The sequence below is a fragment of the Heloderma suspectum genome, chromosome 3, assembly GCF_057233095.1.
Source record: "Heloderma suspectum isolate Gila_16-S chromosome 3, 16-S_ref, whole genome shotgun sequence".
Classification (NCBI taxonomy): Eukaryota; Metazoa; Chordata; class Lepidosauria; order Squamata; family Helodermatidae; genus Heloderma; species Heloderma suspectum.
The window spans coordinates 62,417,672-62,432,282 of record NC_139460.1 but is presented as its reverse complement, the minus strand read 5'-3'; the positions used below and the strand labels follow the sequence as shown (position 1 = coordinate 62,432,282).

General features: G+C 42.1%; 1 protein-coding gene across 1 annotated transcript in view; it reads right to left on the bottom strand.

Annotated features, from left to right (window-relative positions):
- The window catches only part of EPHA6 (EPH receptor A6), a 710,763-nt gene that overhangs the window by 172,461 nt on the left and 523,691 nt on the right, over nt 1-14,611 (bottom strand). Inside the window, exons 8-10 of the mRNA XM_084843399.1 lie at nt 9,733-9,841; nt 5,054-5,124; nt 2,874-2,999 (exon numbers count right to left, since the gene is read on the bottom strand). Of these exons, the coding sequence (XP_084699525.1) occupies nt 2,874-2,999; nt 5,054-5,124; nt 9,733-9,841 (306 nt within the window). The remainder of the gene's footprint in view (nt 1-2,873; nt 3,000-5,053; nt 5,125-9,732; nt 9,842-14,611) is intronic.

Below are 14,611 nucleotides of genomic sequence, written 5' to 3'. Positions count from 1 at the left end.
AGTGAGATTTATTTCTTACTTATAGAATCATAGAATAGTAGGGTTGGAAGGGGCCTACAAGGCCATCGAGTCCAACCCCCTGCTCAGTACTTCTGTGTAAACATGCACAGAAGTGTGTGTGTGGGGGGGAATGTTAAAGATTGAAACCAGGCTAACTTAAAATGATTGAGTGACTCCACTACTGTGGTAATATGAGGGGTTCTTTGATGTTCTATAGGTTCTCAGCTATTATGTAAAATCCCATCTTCTCTTTATCGCTTTATCGCAGTAACGTTCCATTCATACATTCCATTCATAATGTAGTAGCAGCCAGGAGCCTGGACATGAGTGGGAAACAAGCCTCACTCATTGGTCTCCCCACCTTTTTTTACTCTACCCACCCCATATTTCTACCCACCCCATACCCCACTTGTAAATTACTTCACTCCCCCCACAGGCGGCTGCAGTTGGTTAAACTGGAGTGCTTACTTTGGGTTCACGATGGAACGGCAATGCGCTATTTTTTTGACGTTGCGCTTTTAAGGGGATTTTCTTAAAAGGTAGAGGCTGCGGAGCAGAGCACACCTATACTTTTCGGGGGGATGGCCGCAAGAGGTTAGTGGTAGGGAAGGTGAAGTAAATACCATTCTGAGGTAGCTCAGAACTCCTGAATGGCCAGCTCCAAAATGGAAGAAACATCGGGGAAACACAGGGAGGGGAAACATTGGCGGAACACCCCTTCACCGGGCTCAGTGAGGTCATGGCCAGGTGAAAGACACACCCCTGGGCAGGGCTATCATGCAGAAGTAAATACAGAGGGTTGATACACACTGCAACAGAAGCGCAGAGAAGCTGAATTAAAGAAAACAATTGGACTAAAAGTAGTCTCAGAAAAACCGGTTCTTCTGTGAAAATGTCCGGGATAGCTGCAAGATGGCCACGATGTCATGTGCCCCGAATGACCTCCAAAGGCAGCAAACTCACAGTAAATCACTTGTGGAGACACCCCCACATAACTTTAGCTTTGACTTTTTATCTACACACATTTTTTATAGTCCAGAGAGTACTCATTAGAGTGCAAAACGTAATTTGTTATGATCGCAAGGTATAAGGTAAGAAATATCCTAACAGAATATGCATAATTTAACAAATACAAAGAAATGAAGAACTGGTCTAATTTTCCAGTTCTTGGTTATCTAATTAAATAACTCATTTCAGTAAAACAGTATAACATATAAACAGAAAGACAGATTTAGTATGATTTCTATGAGTTAAATGGGTTTCCCCCCATTGCGTTTTATATTATTTTACATAGAAAATAAATGTAGACCAGTGACAGGAAATAGCATGTCGTGCTGATAGTTCTGCATTCTATTCTGGACCTTCATTGCATTCTAGATCCATATAAAATTCCAGGACTAATAACTCAGCAGTAGCTTCCTTAGATGTCCTAGAGATCAATTTATGCTGTTCTTGATGTAATTACTTTTATTTGAATATATATGAGGCATGACTGACCTGGCAGTCAAAGGGAAGAGAAGATGAGGAAGGGTGGACCACTCCAGTAGCTTTTCCCTGGTGAACTAGTAATATTGTTCTTGAATTTATGGGAGAAGTCTCCCTCCCCCCAAATTCCACAAGATTTCACGGTTCTCAGCTTTTATTAGTAACAACAACAATAACAGAAGCATCTTAAGAAGATATGTTCTCTCTGTCTCATTAGCCAGGACAGCTAGTCTGCTGGGGATGAGGGAGAGGGCCTTCTCTGCGGTGGCCCCTGCTCTGTGGAACTCCCTCCCTAGGGAACTCCGCCATGCCCCATCTTTAATGAGCTTCCGTCACGCATTAAAAACGTGGTTGTTCAGGCAGGCATTTGGGGTGGGTTAGGGTATTTTTAGAAATATGGTGTTTTTACTGTAGAATTTTATTGTTTTAAACTGTTTTATTATACATTTTGTACATCGCCCAGAGTGGCTGGGTGACCAGCCAGATGGGCGATTAGTAAATTTAATAAACAAACAAATAAATAAATAAAATAAAATAAAAAGAACATTTGTAATTTGTCCAGCAGTATTCATATACTGTGTACTAGCAAACCATAAAACAAAGAATGAAAGAAAAACGGCTGGAATCCTATATCCATTTTCCTGAGAGTAAGCCCCATTGAACATAATGAGACTTACTTCTGATAAACATGTATAGAGGATTGTTCTGTAAGAATAATTTTGCATTTCAATAAATTCTATTCCAATTTTGTATCTGGGCAAATTATCTCTTTCAAGCTTGTATAGTTTTATTCTAGACCCAGCTCTGTTCTTATAATCAATTAGTGTTTTGTAAATAATCCAAATAAGAATAAGATTACATTTAATGCCTTTTTAGGGCTTTATATTCTTATTTATAGAAGAATATAAATCCTTCTATAAATAAATGAAAAATACTTCAACATTCTATAAAATTTCTCTTGGAAAACCAGGTAGGGACAGCCATGCTTACATAGCATCAGAAACAGTGATCTAAGTGGGACAATTCCACATGAACACATAGGACAACTCTTACTGATGATGGAAAGGAAGGAATACTCCGTGTTTCCTTAGGGCTCTATCAGTATCAGCCATAGCTAGCAACAGAAGCTGTTCAGGTATGGCCAGGTTCTGGATGAGAGCTGGAACCTATTTTGTTCACTTAGACATTCACCCATCAGTTAAGCCATGTACCTATCAACATGTGCATGAAGACTGACTGAGTGATACTTTGAAGTACTTTCGGCTATTAGAAAGCTATATTCTGCATTAGGCTTCCATACAGGTTTTGATGGCGATAATCCAGTTAAAAATTTTTTTTAAAGGGAACTTATTAGTCATACTTGCAAGGAAAGTGTGATTAATTTTTACCTGCCCCAATAACTCTCTCAATACGAATTCGTGATGGGTCTATTTCTTTAGCAAACTCATGAACAGCGAGTGATGGGTCTTCATACGTGTCTGGATCAATGTATGTTTTGGTTCCTGGGAATCGCACTGTAAAAACAGAAAGATAATTTTCTGCATTAGACAGAAATGATTCAAGCAACAACTACCCTGGAAAAATCAAATCAAATCAATGGGATCATTAAGAAATGCTACTACATAATCATAATGTGAAATATGTTGCCAGATTCTGCCACCCGATATAATTCTAAGAATACTCGTTGTCCAACTAATGTTCATGGGCCTTCTTACAAAAAAGGAATTTACTTCAAATATTGTGACAACATATATAATGGACTCCGTAAGAACTTGTGGAAGGAGGTTAGCCTCTCTTCTTCTCCAAAGCAATTGTTGGGGGGAGGGAAATGGTGGTGGTAGGAGGACTGCATGAGTTTCTCCAATCCAAGCAGTACAGCATAGGGAGGGAGGGTTTAAAGCAAATTGTGAACTTGGGCGCTATAGTGCTAAACCATGGAGATGAGTTTTGGAACAGGCTGTGCAACCAGCCTCCAACTTGAGCATTAGAGTGGGGAAGGGGGTTGGCTTCTGAAATCTATATATCTGATCTAAAGCAATAGATCATACAGCTTCCTCATGCTGTCTGAGATAGTATCTTTTTTCATTTTCTTTGTTGAAGGGAGTGGTGGAACATTATTTATTTATTTATTTATTTATTTGTAAATTGTATATCCACTTATAAAGTGTCTTAAAGTGATATACAGTAAAAAAAACAAAACAAAACACCTTGGACTTTAAAAGTGTATTTGCTGTAGCTGCTTTCCATGCTTGTCACAGGCTAAGTGATGGCTTAATACTCACCAGCAATTTTAATGCTGGCGAGTATTTAGCCAGCATGAAAAGAGATCACATAACCTGATCTCTTTTATCAGGTTATGTGTCTTCACTCTCCATCCCTTGGGGCAAGATACTTCTTCAGTCAATAGCCTGTGGTGGTAGATGGGCAAGATGTTTGTTAAGTGGCCCTGTAGTGGAAGGTTGGGAGGGGGTGGGTATACTTCAGCTCAAATCACCAAGAGCTGGATGGTGTGCAGATCACCAAGCTGTTTCTGTCTTCTCTCCTACCCTGAGGACAAGGTGGTTCTTCAGCAGCCTTGGTTTTCTGTAGCCTGTCAAGACTTTTAATGGTTTCCAATGTTATGTAAGAGGACTTTGTGCATATGCAGCCCTTGCTGAGATAGTTTTTGTGTGTGTGTGTGTGTGTGTGTGTGTGTCTTTTATTTGTTTTATAAACTAAAGTTCTCCTTACCTGGTGAGTCCCCTCTACCACCCATTCTGGGGTATACAGAAACTCCTACCTTGTCTCTGAGTGGCCACATCTCACTGTCCTACTGGTTGGTATGGGGCCATCAAGCTAGCTATTAGGGAGAATGATAAATTAACTCATATGTTGAACTCTCAGCCCAGGCTACACTGATATGTTTTAAATGTGTGGAAGAACTGACTGCTGTTTCCTTGTGAAAAGAATTCCACTACTGAAATGCTGGAAATGAGAAAGAAATTGCAAGTAAAAGCATAAACATTAATTTTTAGAAAACAAGGGTGATATGGTTCCCAGCAGGCAGAAAGTTCAGAGAAAATCACAGAACAAGGAGCAGGTGGGAATTCACAAAAACATCTTCAATGCTGATGAAAAGTATTTATTTTGAAGTATACAAAGTTGACAGGAACTCTTTCCTCCTAAGACAAGCTCTTTGGAATAGATGCAAAACCTCTCTCTCACCCCTCCCCGCCACCAATGAAAGCTATTAGCTCTTTGATTCACTTTGGTTTGGGGGCATATTGGAGGCTCTGACATGTTTATTTACTTATACATACAGACCTTATCTGAGCAGGGGTTGTACCAGTCACTTCAATGTTGTGGAAAGTTATGTGGAGATCATGGAGCTTCCCTCAACTTTGAAGTGAATGCAACTGCTCATGTTCATGTGGAACTCTAAGCATGCATCAAAGTCCCACATTAATTAGGATCAAGGTGTATATATTTATAAGATGAGCCCTGGGAGCTTATCAGCTAGATATAAGAGGTGAAAATATAGCAGTCAGTCTTCATTTAAATATGAAACATCACAGATAGCTTTGCTTACAATGTCCATTTTGCAAATGAGCTCTTCGTTTTTCTTCAGACTTCATTTTTGCCTTTATATACCACTGGCACCTTTAAGAAATGAACACAATTCCACTTTTTTAAATGCCACAGAATGAATGATGTTGAATGTACATGCTGATTGTTTTTGTTTCAAGATCTAAACTTACAAAAGCTATATTTAATTGAAAAGGGCAGCTAGAAAACAGCAAATTTTAAAAAGCAGCTGATATGACCAGTAATAAAATGAGCTACTCTGAAATCCTCTTCAGTTATTGGGCACTGATGGGAACTGAATGTGTGAAGCGGCTTCCAAGACTGTGATGGCTAACTAAGCCCTATAGATATCAATGTGCATCTTGGCCACATCCCAATGTGACTGGAGTTAGTCCAATATGATTGGAGTCAATTCCACATGATTAGAGTCAGTCCAAAGGGCACCTACACAAGTATGGATGTATACAGAGAGGGCTCCTTCTACAGGTATGGGCCCCCTTTAGACTGATGCCAGTCACATGTTGTTGGGAGTGCATGTGTGTTGGCGACTGGGGGTAGACTAGCTAGCATGTTTTTGCAAGCCCCTTCACACATCCAATATCGAGCACCTGAAGGGGGCTTGAGTATCAAAGCAGATACAGTACGCCTCAATTTTTTTTTTTTTTTAAATCACATCTACAATGGAAACACTACACTTTCCTCATGGTTGTGAAAATATCTATCAGTATAAAAAAGCTGGTGAACTATGGGTTTATCATGCTGGTATTATACTCTAGCATGACCAAGAAATGGAACTTAGGATGGGGCTAGGTGGCAATATGGGATACAGGTGAGAGGGGCTAAATCTCCACAAAGCTGGAATCACCAAGGGCAAGGCTGGCCTCACCACTCTCCCATCCCTAAGTACACCTTTATTTTCTCCCATGTAAGTGAATGGATTCCCCTTTGGGGAAAAGTGAAGAACTACACATGAAGACATTGATGCCGTAAGGACAAAATCTGTCCATAATACCTGATACTCTGTGACTGACAGGAATCCCACTGACAGGGATCCTAAAGTGGGATACAAAACGTTATGGTGCACAGTGCACACATAAAGGCAGTGCACTCCTCCACAGGTGACCTTGCACTACACTGGCTGTCCACACAACTTGCCTATCATTATAACAGGCATTTTGCTTGTATTCAATAAGGAGCGATGTTTAAAATCCTATATGCCCAAAAAGAGGCATGCTATTGTTGCACTTTCAAAATCAGGAATATACCCCTTTTCTGAGCAAGCCATGTGCAATCTCTAGTGTGTTTTCCTTTGTATTATTGACCATACTGAACATGTGCATACTCCATATTAGTATATATTTGTTTGGGACAAACAAATACTTAGGCAAGGTTCCAAAGAAACATGAAACTAGTTTCGTGACCCCCAGAGTGTTATTACTTATCTCAAATACCATCCCTGTCAAACTGCTTTTGAAATGGAGTGCAGCTACAAAAGCACTTTTTGATATGGCTGGAGGGCGGGGGAGGTGATGTTCAAAGAAATAAGGCAGAAAAATCCATTAGGCTAGTGGAAGAAGCTACATATGTGAGCCAAAGCAGATCTTTTGATCTAGGTTTAGTAGCCTGCTGCCAAAGAACATCAATATGTGAAATTTGGATCACCCCGTCCATTGCCTCATTGGCTCCTTAGGGTTCCCAGAAAACTGCTGTGGTGAGAACACAAAAAGCCACAGCTGACATCTTCCTAAAGATAGAAGAGCTCTCCTAAGATCTAGACTTGGCAACCTTATGCCATCTTAGATCTCTAGCCCACAGTCTCTGAGCATCCAAAACTACAATGTTTTATCTGCCCACTTTATTCCTACCAATGGCACTCACTCCACTCTTGTCCCTAGATCATATATGAGATTTTCATTAATTTATTTATAACATTTATATTCTGCCTTTTCAGTTTCTCAAGGTGCGTTGCAACATTGAGAACAATACTCAGATCTCTGCTTTTCAACCCACTCTATTACATTTTTTTTTTTACAATGTAATGCTATATATGTCTACTCAGAATACAGTATGGTATGGTAGAATTTGCTCCCATGTGAATGTGTATAGGATTGCAGCCCTGGCCTCCTTGACCACTGTTCGCTCAGTATTAATGTGTCAATTTCCAGCCAACAACACACTGACTCTTCTTAATCTTCTATGAGCTTTTTTATTGGTCACTTCCTTTCTCTACTCCCATCTTCTCTTCTCATTTGCCACCAAGGTTACCTCTACCTTTCCTTTGTCCAGTTCCCAATTCTCACTCACAGAATCTACTCAGTCCCCTTCTTACAGCCACCTTTGCCTCTAGGTTCACTGCCACTTTGCTATTGTGCCTTCTAGGAAGTCTTTAGGCTTGCGGTGTCTACTTTGGCTTTTTACTAGAACCCTGAGATCCACCCAACTGAGCCAGGTGCAAAAACAATGCACTTAAAATTTTAAAATTCTGAGCCCAGGAATTTGCTGTTAGCAGACAACCATTCACTGAAGTACAGACGCAGATGCTTATCTCTTCACAACCCTTCAGTATGAATAGTCTCATCAGCTTTCTTGTGATTCAACAGTACATCAAATTGCTAATTCTAAATAGTGAAGCAGAACACATCTGTAGGATACCAGTGCAATCTTGCATTTTGAAATTTGCTTCAAATCCTATAATAAATTGGGTATTCTATTCATTCTGAATTGTCTTGCCTTGTCTCTTTATCCTGGTGTTTAAGTAACTTCAGGAAATGAAATTATATCTAATGTAATTGAAAGAGTCCATTCAGCATGGATACATGAAAAAGCTGCTATAATGTTACCTAATACATTTAATGAAAATAAAACGGAATCCAAAGCTGTTTCTCTCTCTTCTCCCCAAAGTGAGAGGCATTCAGAATGCCATTTCTTACTGCACAAAATCATTTCTTTTAAAGGTCTGTGACTGATTATTGCATTTGAGTATTACTAGGATACAGTAGGATATAAATCATATAAATAAATATAGATTCCAGATAGCTAATTTTCTCTACAGTTACTGTGACTCTTGCGACCTGCTCCTGTGCATGTTTCTTAAGAAGCAAGTGAATCCCACTGAGTTTATGTACACAGGACTGCAGCCTTCTTGAGTATCAGGATGATATACTAATATCCATAGTTATTGGCACTCCTTAATTACATTATAGAAGTGTTTCTTTTCTGACCCCTTTCTCTAGAAAAAATAATAAGTTCCTTCTGTTTCTGCTTGATAATGCTTAGGCTTACATGTTGTTTCTAAGACCTGATAATAAAACATTGTCTACTACAATTTCAACTTTCAGTGGTCATTTTATTTCTTTTCCTACCATCCTAGCTGGAATAAAATTAAGATATACTTAAAGTTAAGATATACATACTTATATACCTTAGAGTGCAACAGCTGGTAGACCTTCTCTTGCACTGGATATGTTTATAATATTTGAATATGTAGGCATTTATTTAAACATTTCATAAATATAACCAAGCAGTAACATTTTAAAGTGCTAAGTTATAAAACAGAGGAAGGCAACTTGTTGGGGCCGGGGGGGGCTGCATTGCCCCCATGGAACACTTCTGGGGCTGCACCCTGCTGCCACTGAGGTTGCTGCTGCTGCTGCCAAACATACCACCAAAATCCCAGTAATTATGACGAGTAACGGTGTGCGGGTCGTGCATGCCCTGTTTCCCATTACAATCACATGCCTGAAAGCCCATGATTCTGCAGAGAAACATGGTGTGTGGGGCTGCCCCCATCCTTGTTTGCCCATTTTTTCTGCAGAATTGGCAATTGTTCTGGGACTCAGGGAGTATCCACCGTGTTTCCCAGCTCAACCATGCTCCCGACAGCCCAACAAACAGCTCTTTGGTGGGCTGTTCAGAGCCCAATTCCGCAGAGAAACCGGTTTTTCTGCTGCCCTGTTTCTCAGCAGAATCCTTCATATTTTGGCTGCTATCGCAGCAGCAGTAGGAACACGAATACGGGGGAGAGTGGCGCACAAACAGCCATCAAGGGTTGCATGTTGCCCTCCTGTTATAAACTATACATTTCATGTTCTTTAAGTAATAAAGTAAGTTTAAGTTTGATAAGGCAAGTGTTGTATATATTTGCATTTCCCACCAAATTTACACATTTTTTTTCTTAGAAAGAAGCGGGTGGGGGAGGTTCATCCCTCCCAATGGATTCAGAATTGCGAGACATACTAATAACTCTGCTCAGCCACACAGTCAGAGCCAACTTGGAGCAGGAGCAGAAGCTACTGGTGCTGGAGCACTGGTAAGCTAAGGAAAAGTCTGGAAATGTTTACGAGTTATGGAGGGGTATAGAGGCAGCCAACAGTAACTTACATCTCATTCATATATAACTCCCCTCCAAACCATCCAGATTTGCTGCCATGTAATGTCAAACAGGGACAGTGGTGACTTTGGAGCAGACGTTCAGGTCCAGAATGTGTATGAGGGCCCCCAAACACAGCTGGTTGACTACATTTTGAAGTACATGAATACATGTACAAGTACAGGAATGGCAAAGTAATATACATTGCCATCTAAAGTGGAACCTCCCTGAAAACCATTAAGTCTAGAATCTAAAATAACCTAACTGCACATGGATAGCGCTCTGCACAAAAAGAGTTACCATGTCAATGTTACCTTCCAGTGATGAGGAAGAACAGAGTGAGAATGACTAGGAGAGTAAATCCTCCAACAGCAGCCGTGGCAATGACCAGAATCTGCCCCTGTTCTGCTGCTATATCTGAAGCTGAAACAGAAACACAGAGAAGTAAATGTCTGAGTAATGGTTTTATTTAGAAGAAATTACATTACTCTACCAGCCAAATGCATCAGTTATTAGTAATGACATTTGCTTTGATTTTATTGGTGTTTCAGCAAAAACAGAAAAATAAAATTTGCTTCTGGAGTAAAATGGTGGTGACATGATGCTGAGGGCAGGACAAAACTTGTGGGTTGTTTGGTTTTTTGTCTGACTCCTGACAGCAATATAGGAACAAATAAATGTAACTGTGCCACTTTCTCCAGGGGTGTGCAACTTCCAGGGGTTGGAGGGCTGCATTGCCACCCCCAGAACCCACCAGGGGCTGCACTGTGGCTCCGGTGAATTTGCTACAGCAGCAGTCAAAGTTGAGGCAGTTTCATAGGGAAACAAAGCGCGTGGGGAGCATGCACCTTGTTTTCAAGCAAAATTGAAAAAGCGGTGTGATTCTGCTTGCAAACAAGGCACACCTTGTTTCCCTGCAAAATTGCTTTGATTTTTGCCAATGGTGTGATTTTGGTGGTGGCAGGAGCAGGGGAACATCAGGGCCCACAAAAGCAGCCATGGGGGACCTGCATAAAGCCCGTGGGCCACATGTTGCCCACCCTTGACTTATAAGGTTTATACAGTATCTATATCATTTATCACTTCTACAGCATTTTGGTGCACTTTTTATCCTCACAACAATCCAGAAATGCAAATTTCACAAAGAACACATGATTCAATGAGCTTTGTTCAAGTCTGTTCACTTGAACTACTGTCTCACTACAATTATGTAGATGTTAAACCTGCACACACAAGGGTAAAAGTATGATAGGGGTGAGGGCGTAGACACAAGCCCCACCCTCAACATTCCTATATGCCTGGCTCCTCTGTAGATCTTCACGCATTCAGCATGGTTTACATGGGTTTACATACCCCTTGCAGTCCTTAGTGGTGAATACATAAAGATATTTACAGGTGCCTGCATGCCCAGGAACAGGGATGGGGGGGATCATGTGCACACTTGTGTGCACATCCTCACCACCTATTTATTTATTTACAACATTTATATACCACTCCACATCTAAACAAATTCTGGAGCGGTGAACAATAAGAGATAAAATAGTACAAAGATAAAAAAAGAATAAAACACCATATGAAAATTATTCCTTTTAAAAACAGAATGCCAATAAAGACTGTGGCTGGTCACTTATGGAAGCTGTTTTAGCCTTCATGTGTGCTGGCTGAATGCCTGCATAGTGCTACTGATTTATAATGATGACAAAAATATGATAGCAGAATGCAAGGCTAATTTGGTGGAGTTTGGGAAAGAGGAGTGTTTTTTTTTTTTTTGCTGTGGCAACCAGAAAGTGGAACTGCCTGCCTGCCTGGGAGATTCAGCTTGCCCACACTTTATTGGTGTTCTGCTCCAGCCTGAAAACATTTCTTTTCCAGCAATAATTTAATTTATTTCTTGCTTTGGATTTCTTTGTCTCAGTCTTGGCTCTTTCTAGTTTTAATTTCATTTACATCTGCTGAAGTTATACTTTTTATGTTTAGTCTGGAGTACTGCATCAAGTTCTGGGCACTGCATTTTTAAAAAGATATGAATAGTATCTATACTGTTCACCATAAAAAAAATGGTGAATAGTATGGAAAGCAAGTCTCTTGAGGAATTGTTGAAGGAACTGGTTATGTTCAACCTGGAGAAGAGAAGACTGGTGGGAATATGATTGTGCTCTTGAAATACCTGAAAAGCTGTTACATAGAAGAGGGCAAAGATTTGCCATCTGCTGCCACAGAGGGCAGGCTAACTAGATCTAATATGTTTAAGAATAAAAAGAGCCATGTTAGATCAGACCAAAGGCTCCATCACACGGGGCAGAAATCTGCAACAATCCCAGTGCTTCCCTCTTTCAGTTTCATTGTGGGATTGGGTTGTGCTCCTTTATCCAGGTGTCCCCATTTCGCCGTGTTCCATGTTTTACCTTTTCACGGGGGATGGGAAGCTGCTCAGAAAGACTGCTTCTTTTCTGCTATGATGCATTACATGTACTGGGGCCATAGTGAAAATTCTTCCCTGGTTCCTGCCTCGTTCTCCCCCCTCAGACATTACTGGTGGTTGGTTTGTGAGTGACACACAGAGAGTCCCCTTCTTCCCCCCACCCCTCACTGGTTTTGCAGTGATTCCTTTCATGTCCTCAAGGTCTCTGCTGTTTACTTAGGAGCCCGTGAAGGAGGCAGTCCAGTTGAAGGCAGTTGGAGGCAGAACTCTCCCTCCAACTGTGCACCCTCCCACCCTTGCAAGGAAGGGAGAGTGCAGTTGGTGGGAGACTCCTGCCCTTGTGCCTGTCAAATCTGCTTGGTCTCCTTTCATGAAAGGATGCAGGCCATGCAGTCTTGACAGCAGGTGCCTCCTGCCTGTTCTTCCCTCCTTGCCAAGAGGATTCTTGCTCAGGATCTCCTGGGTGCGACACGGCCACAGCCCATCCTGAATGCCTTTGTCATCCTGACCGCTCCCCCAACAACTGAAAACAAATGCCCACAGCTGCCTAGACACAGCAGTTTCTTCACGCTATTGGAGAATTTCACATGGAGCTTCTGTTCCGTGGTCTGGAAAACATACTACTTTTTTGTGTTTGGGGAAAACACAGGATAGGCTGGGGGAAATGGCGGGAGACATCATCTAAAGCAGGGGTCCCCAACCCCCGGGCCATGGACTGGTACCGGGCCGTGGCCTGTTAGGGACTGGGCTGCAGCAGGGGTGTGGGAACCCCCCTTACCTTGGGTCCTTGGGGGGGGAGGTGATCCCCCCCCCGGGAATCCTCGCGGGCCCTGGCTGGCTCTGCTCCGAGTCTGTGGAGCTGCGTGATGGCTCCGGCCGCTGGCAGACTTCCGGCCGCTGGGACGGAAATGGCGTCCGCGCGGACGCCATTTGCATCCCTGTTCTTAAAGTAATTGGCTACGTACGTATGTAGCCAATTACTTGAAGAACAGGGATGCAAATGGCGTTCATGCAGATGCCATTTCCATCCCAGTGGCCGGAAGTCTGCCAGCGGCCGGAGCTGGCTGGCAGCTCCGCGGATTTGGAGTGGAGCCAGCCAGGATTCCGGGGAGGGGGGAGGATTGCCTCCCCCCCGCGGACTGCCTCCCCCCGTGAACCCAAGGTAAGGGGGGTTCCCACACCTGCGGTCAGGTCATCAATAAACACCAGTGACCCAGTTCCATTGGCAGCCATACATGCTCATGCCATAGCACTGCCTCCACTATGTTTGACAGATGATGTGGTACACTTTGGATTGTGAGCTGTTCCTTTCCTTCTCCATACTTTTCTCTTCCCATCGTTCTAGTACAAGTTAATCTTGGTCTCATCAGCCAAAGAATCTCATTCCAGCACTGGGCAGGCTTTTTTAGGTGTTTGCTGGCAAAGGCTAATCTGGCCTGTCTGTTCTTGAGCGTTACCGGTGGTTTGCACCTTGTTGTGAAGCCTCTGTATTTACATTCATATAGCCGTCTCTTGACTGTACATGTTGACAGCGACATGCCTACCTCCGCAAGAGTGACCTGGCTAGGTGTTGTGAAAGGGTTCCTCTTCACCATGAGCAGAAGTCTGCAGTCATCCACTTTAGTTGTGTTACGTGGTCTTCCAGGCCTTTTGCTGTTGCTGAGCTTGCCAGTTAATTCCTTCTTTTCCAGGATGTTCCAAACTGTTGTGTTGGCCACTCCCACTGTTTTTGCTATCCCTCTGATGGGTTTATGTTGTTTCCTCAGCCTAATGATGGCCTCCTTCACTCGCATGGACACCTCTTTGGACATCATGTTGGGAGTTCCAGTGAACAGCTACCAAATGCAAATGTAACCTTCAGAACCACCTCCAGGCCTTTTATCTGCTTGATTGGTCATGGGGTACCCAGGAAACAGGCCACACCTGGCCATGCAGCTGCTTGTCAGCCATTCGTTCCATTACTTATGAGCCACCAATGATGGGTGTGTGTGTATGCCACTGGCTGTCCTTCCTGAGTGGTTAGTGCCCCACTTTTGTCAAACCCCTTGAATTACAGCTGAAAGTCCTGACTTCACTCCCATCAGGGTGTGCTTCCTTTCAACTTCAGTGTGGTGGTGTACAGAGGCCAACTGCCAAAACAGTTATCCTTGTTCCAATATTTCTGGCCCTGACTGTATGTGTTGTGTGAAGAAGTTCCTTTTATCTGACTGGAATCTCCACCATTCAGTTTCATTGGTTGACCCCAGATTTCTCCATACCATGAATTATTTTATACATCTCTTTTATGCCCCCTCTCCTCACCTTTTTTCTAAACTAAAAAGTCCCAAACATTGTAATCTTTACTCATAAGGAAGTTGCTCTCCTAATTAAGAGGATAAATAGAATATTAGGAAAAACTTCTTGACAGTAAGATCAATTAAGACAATGGAACCAATTACCTAGAGGTTGTCAGGCTCTCCCTCACTGGAGATCTTCAAGAAGAGGCTGAACAGTGTCTATTGGGGATGCTCTAGCTCTGGATTTCCTACAACAAGCAGGGGGTTGGACTAGGTGGCCTACCAACTCTATGATTTGTGTGTATTTTTTTGCTTAATATTATTCATTGTATTGGTTTATTTATTGTAAATTGCCTTTAGTGCCTCTATTTTTTTGAGGTGGAAAGGTGGGGCATAAATGCTCCAAATGCATAGATAGATAGAAAGAAAAATAAGAAACACTGTCCCAAGAGAGAATAATAAAGCTCATAGCCTAGAACTAAGTTATAAAATATA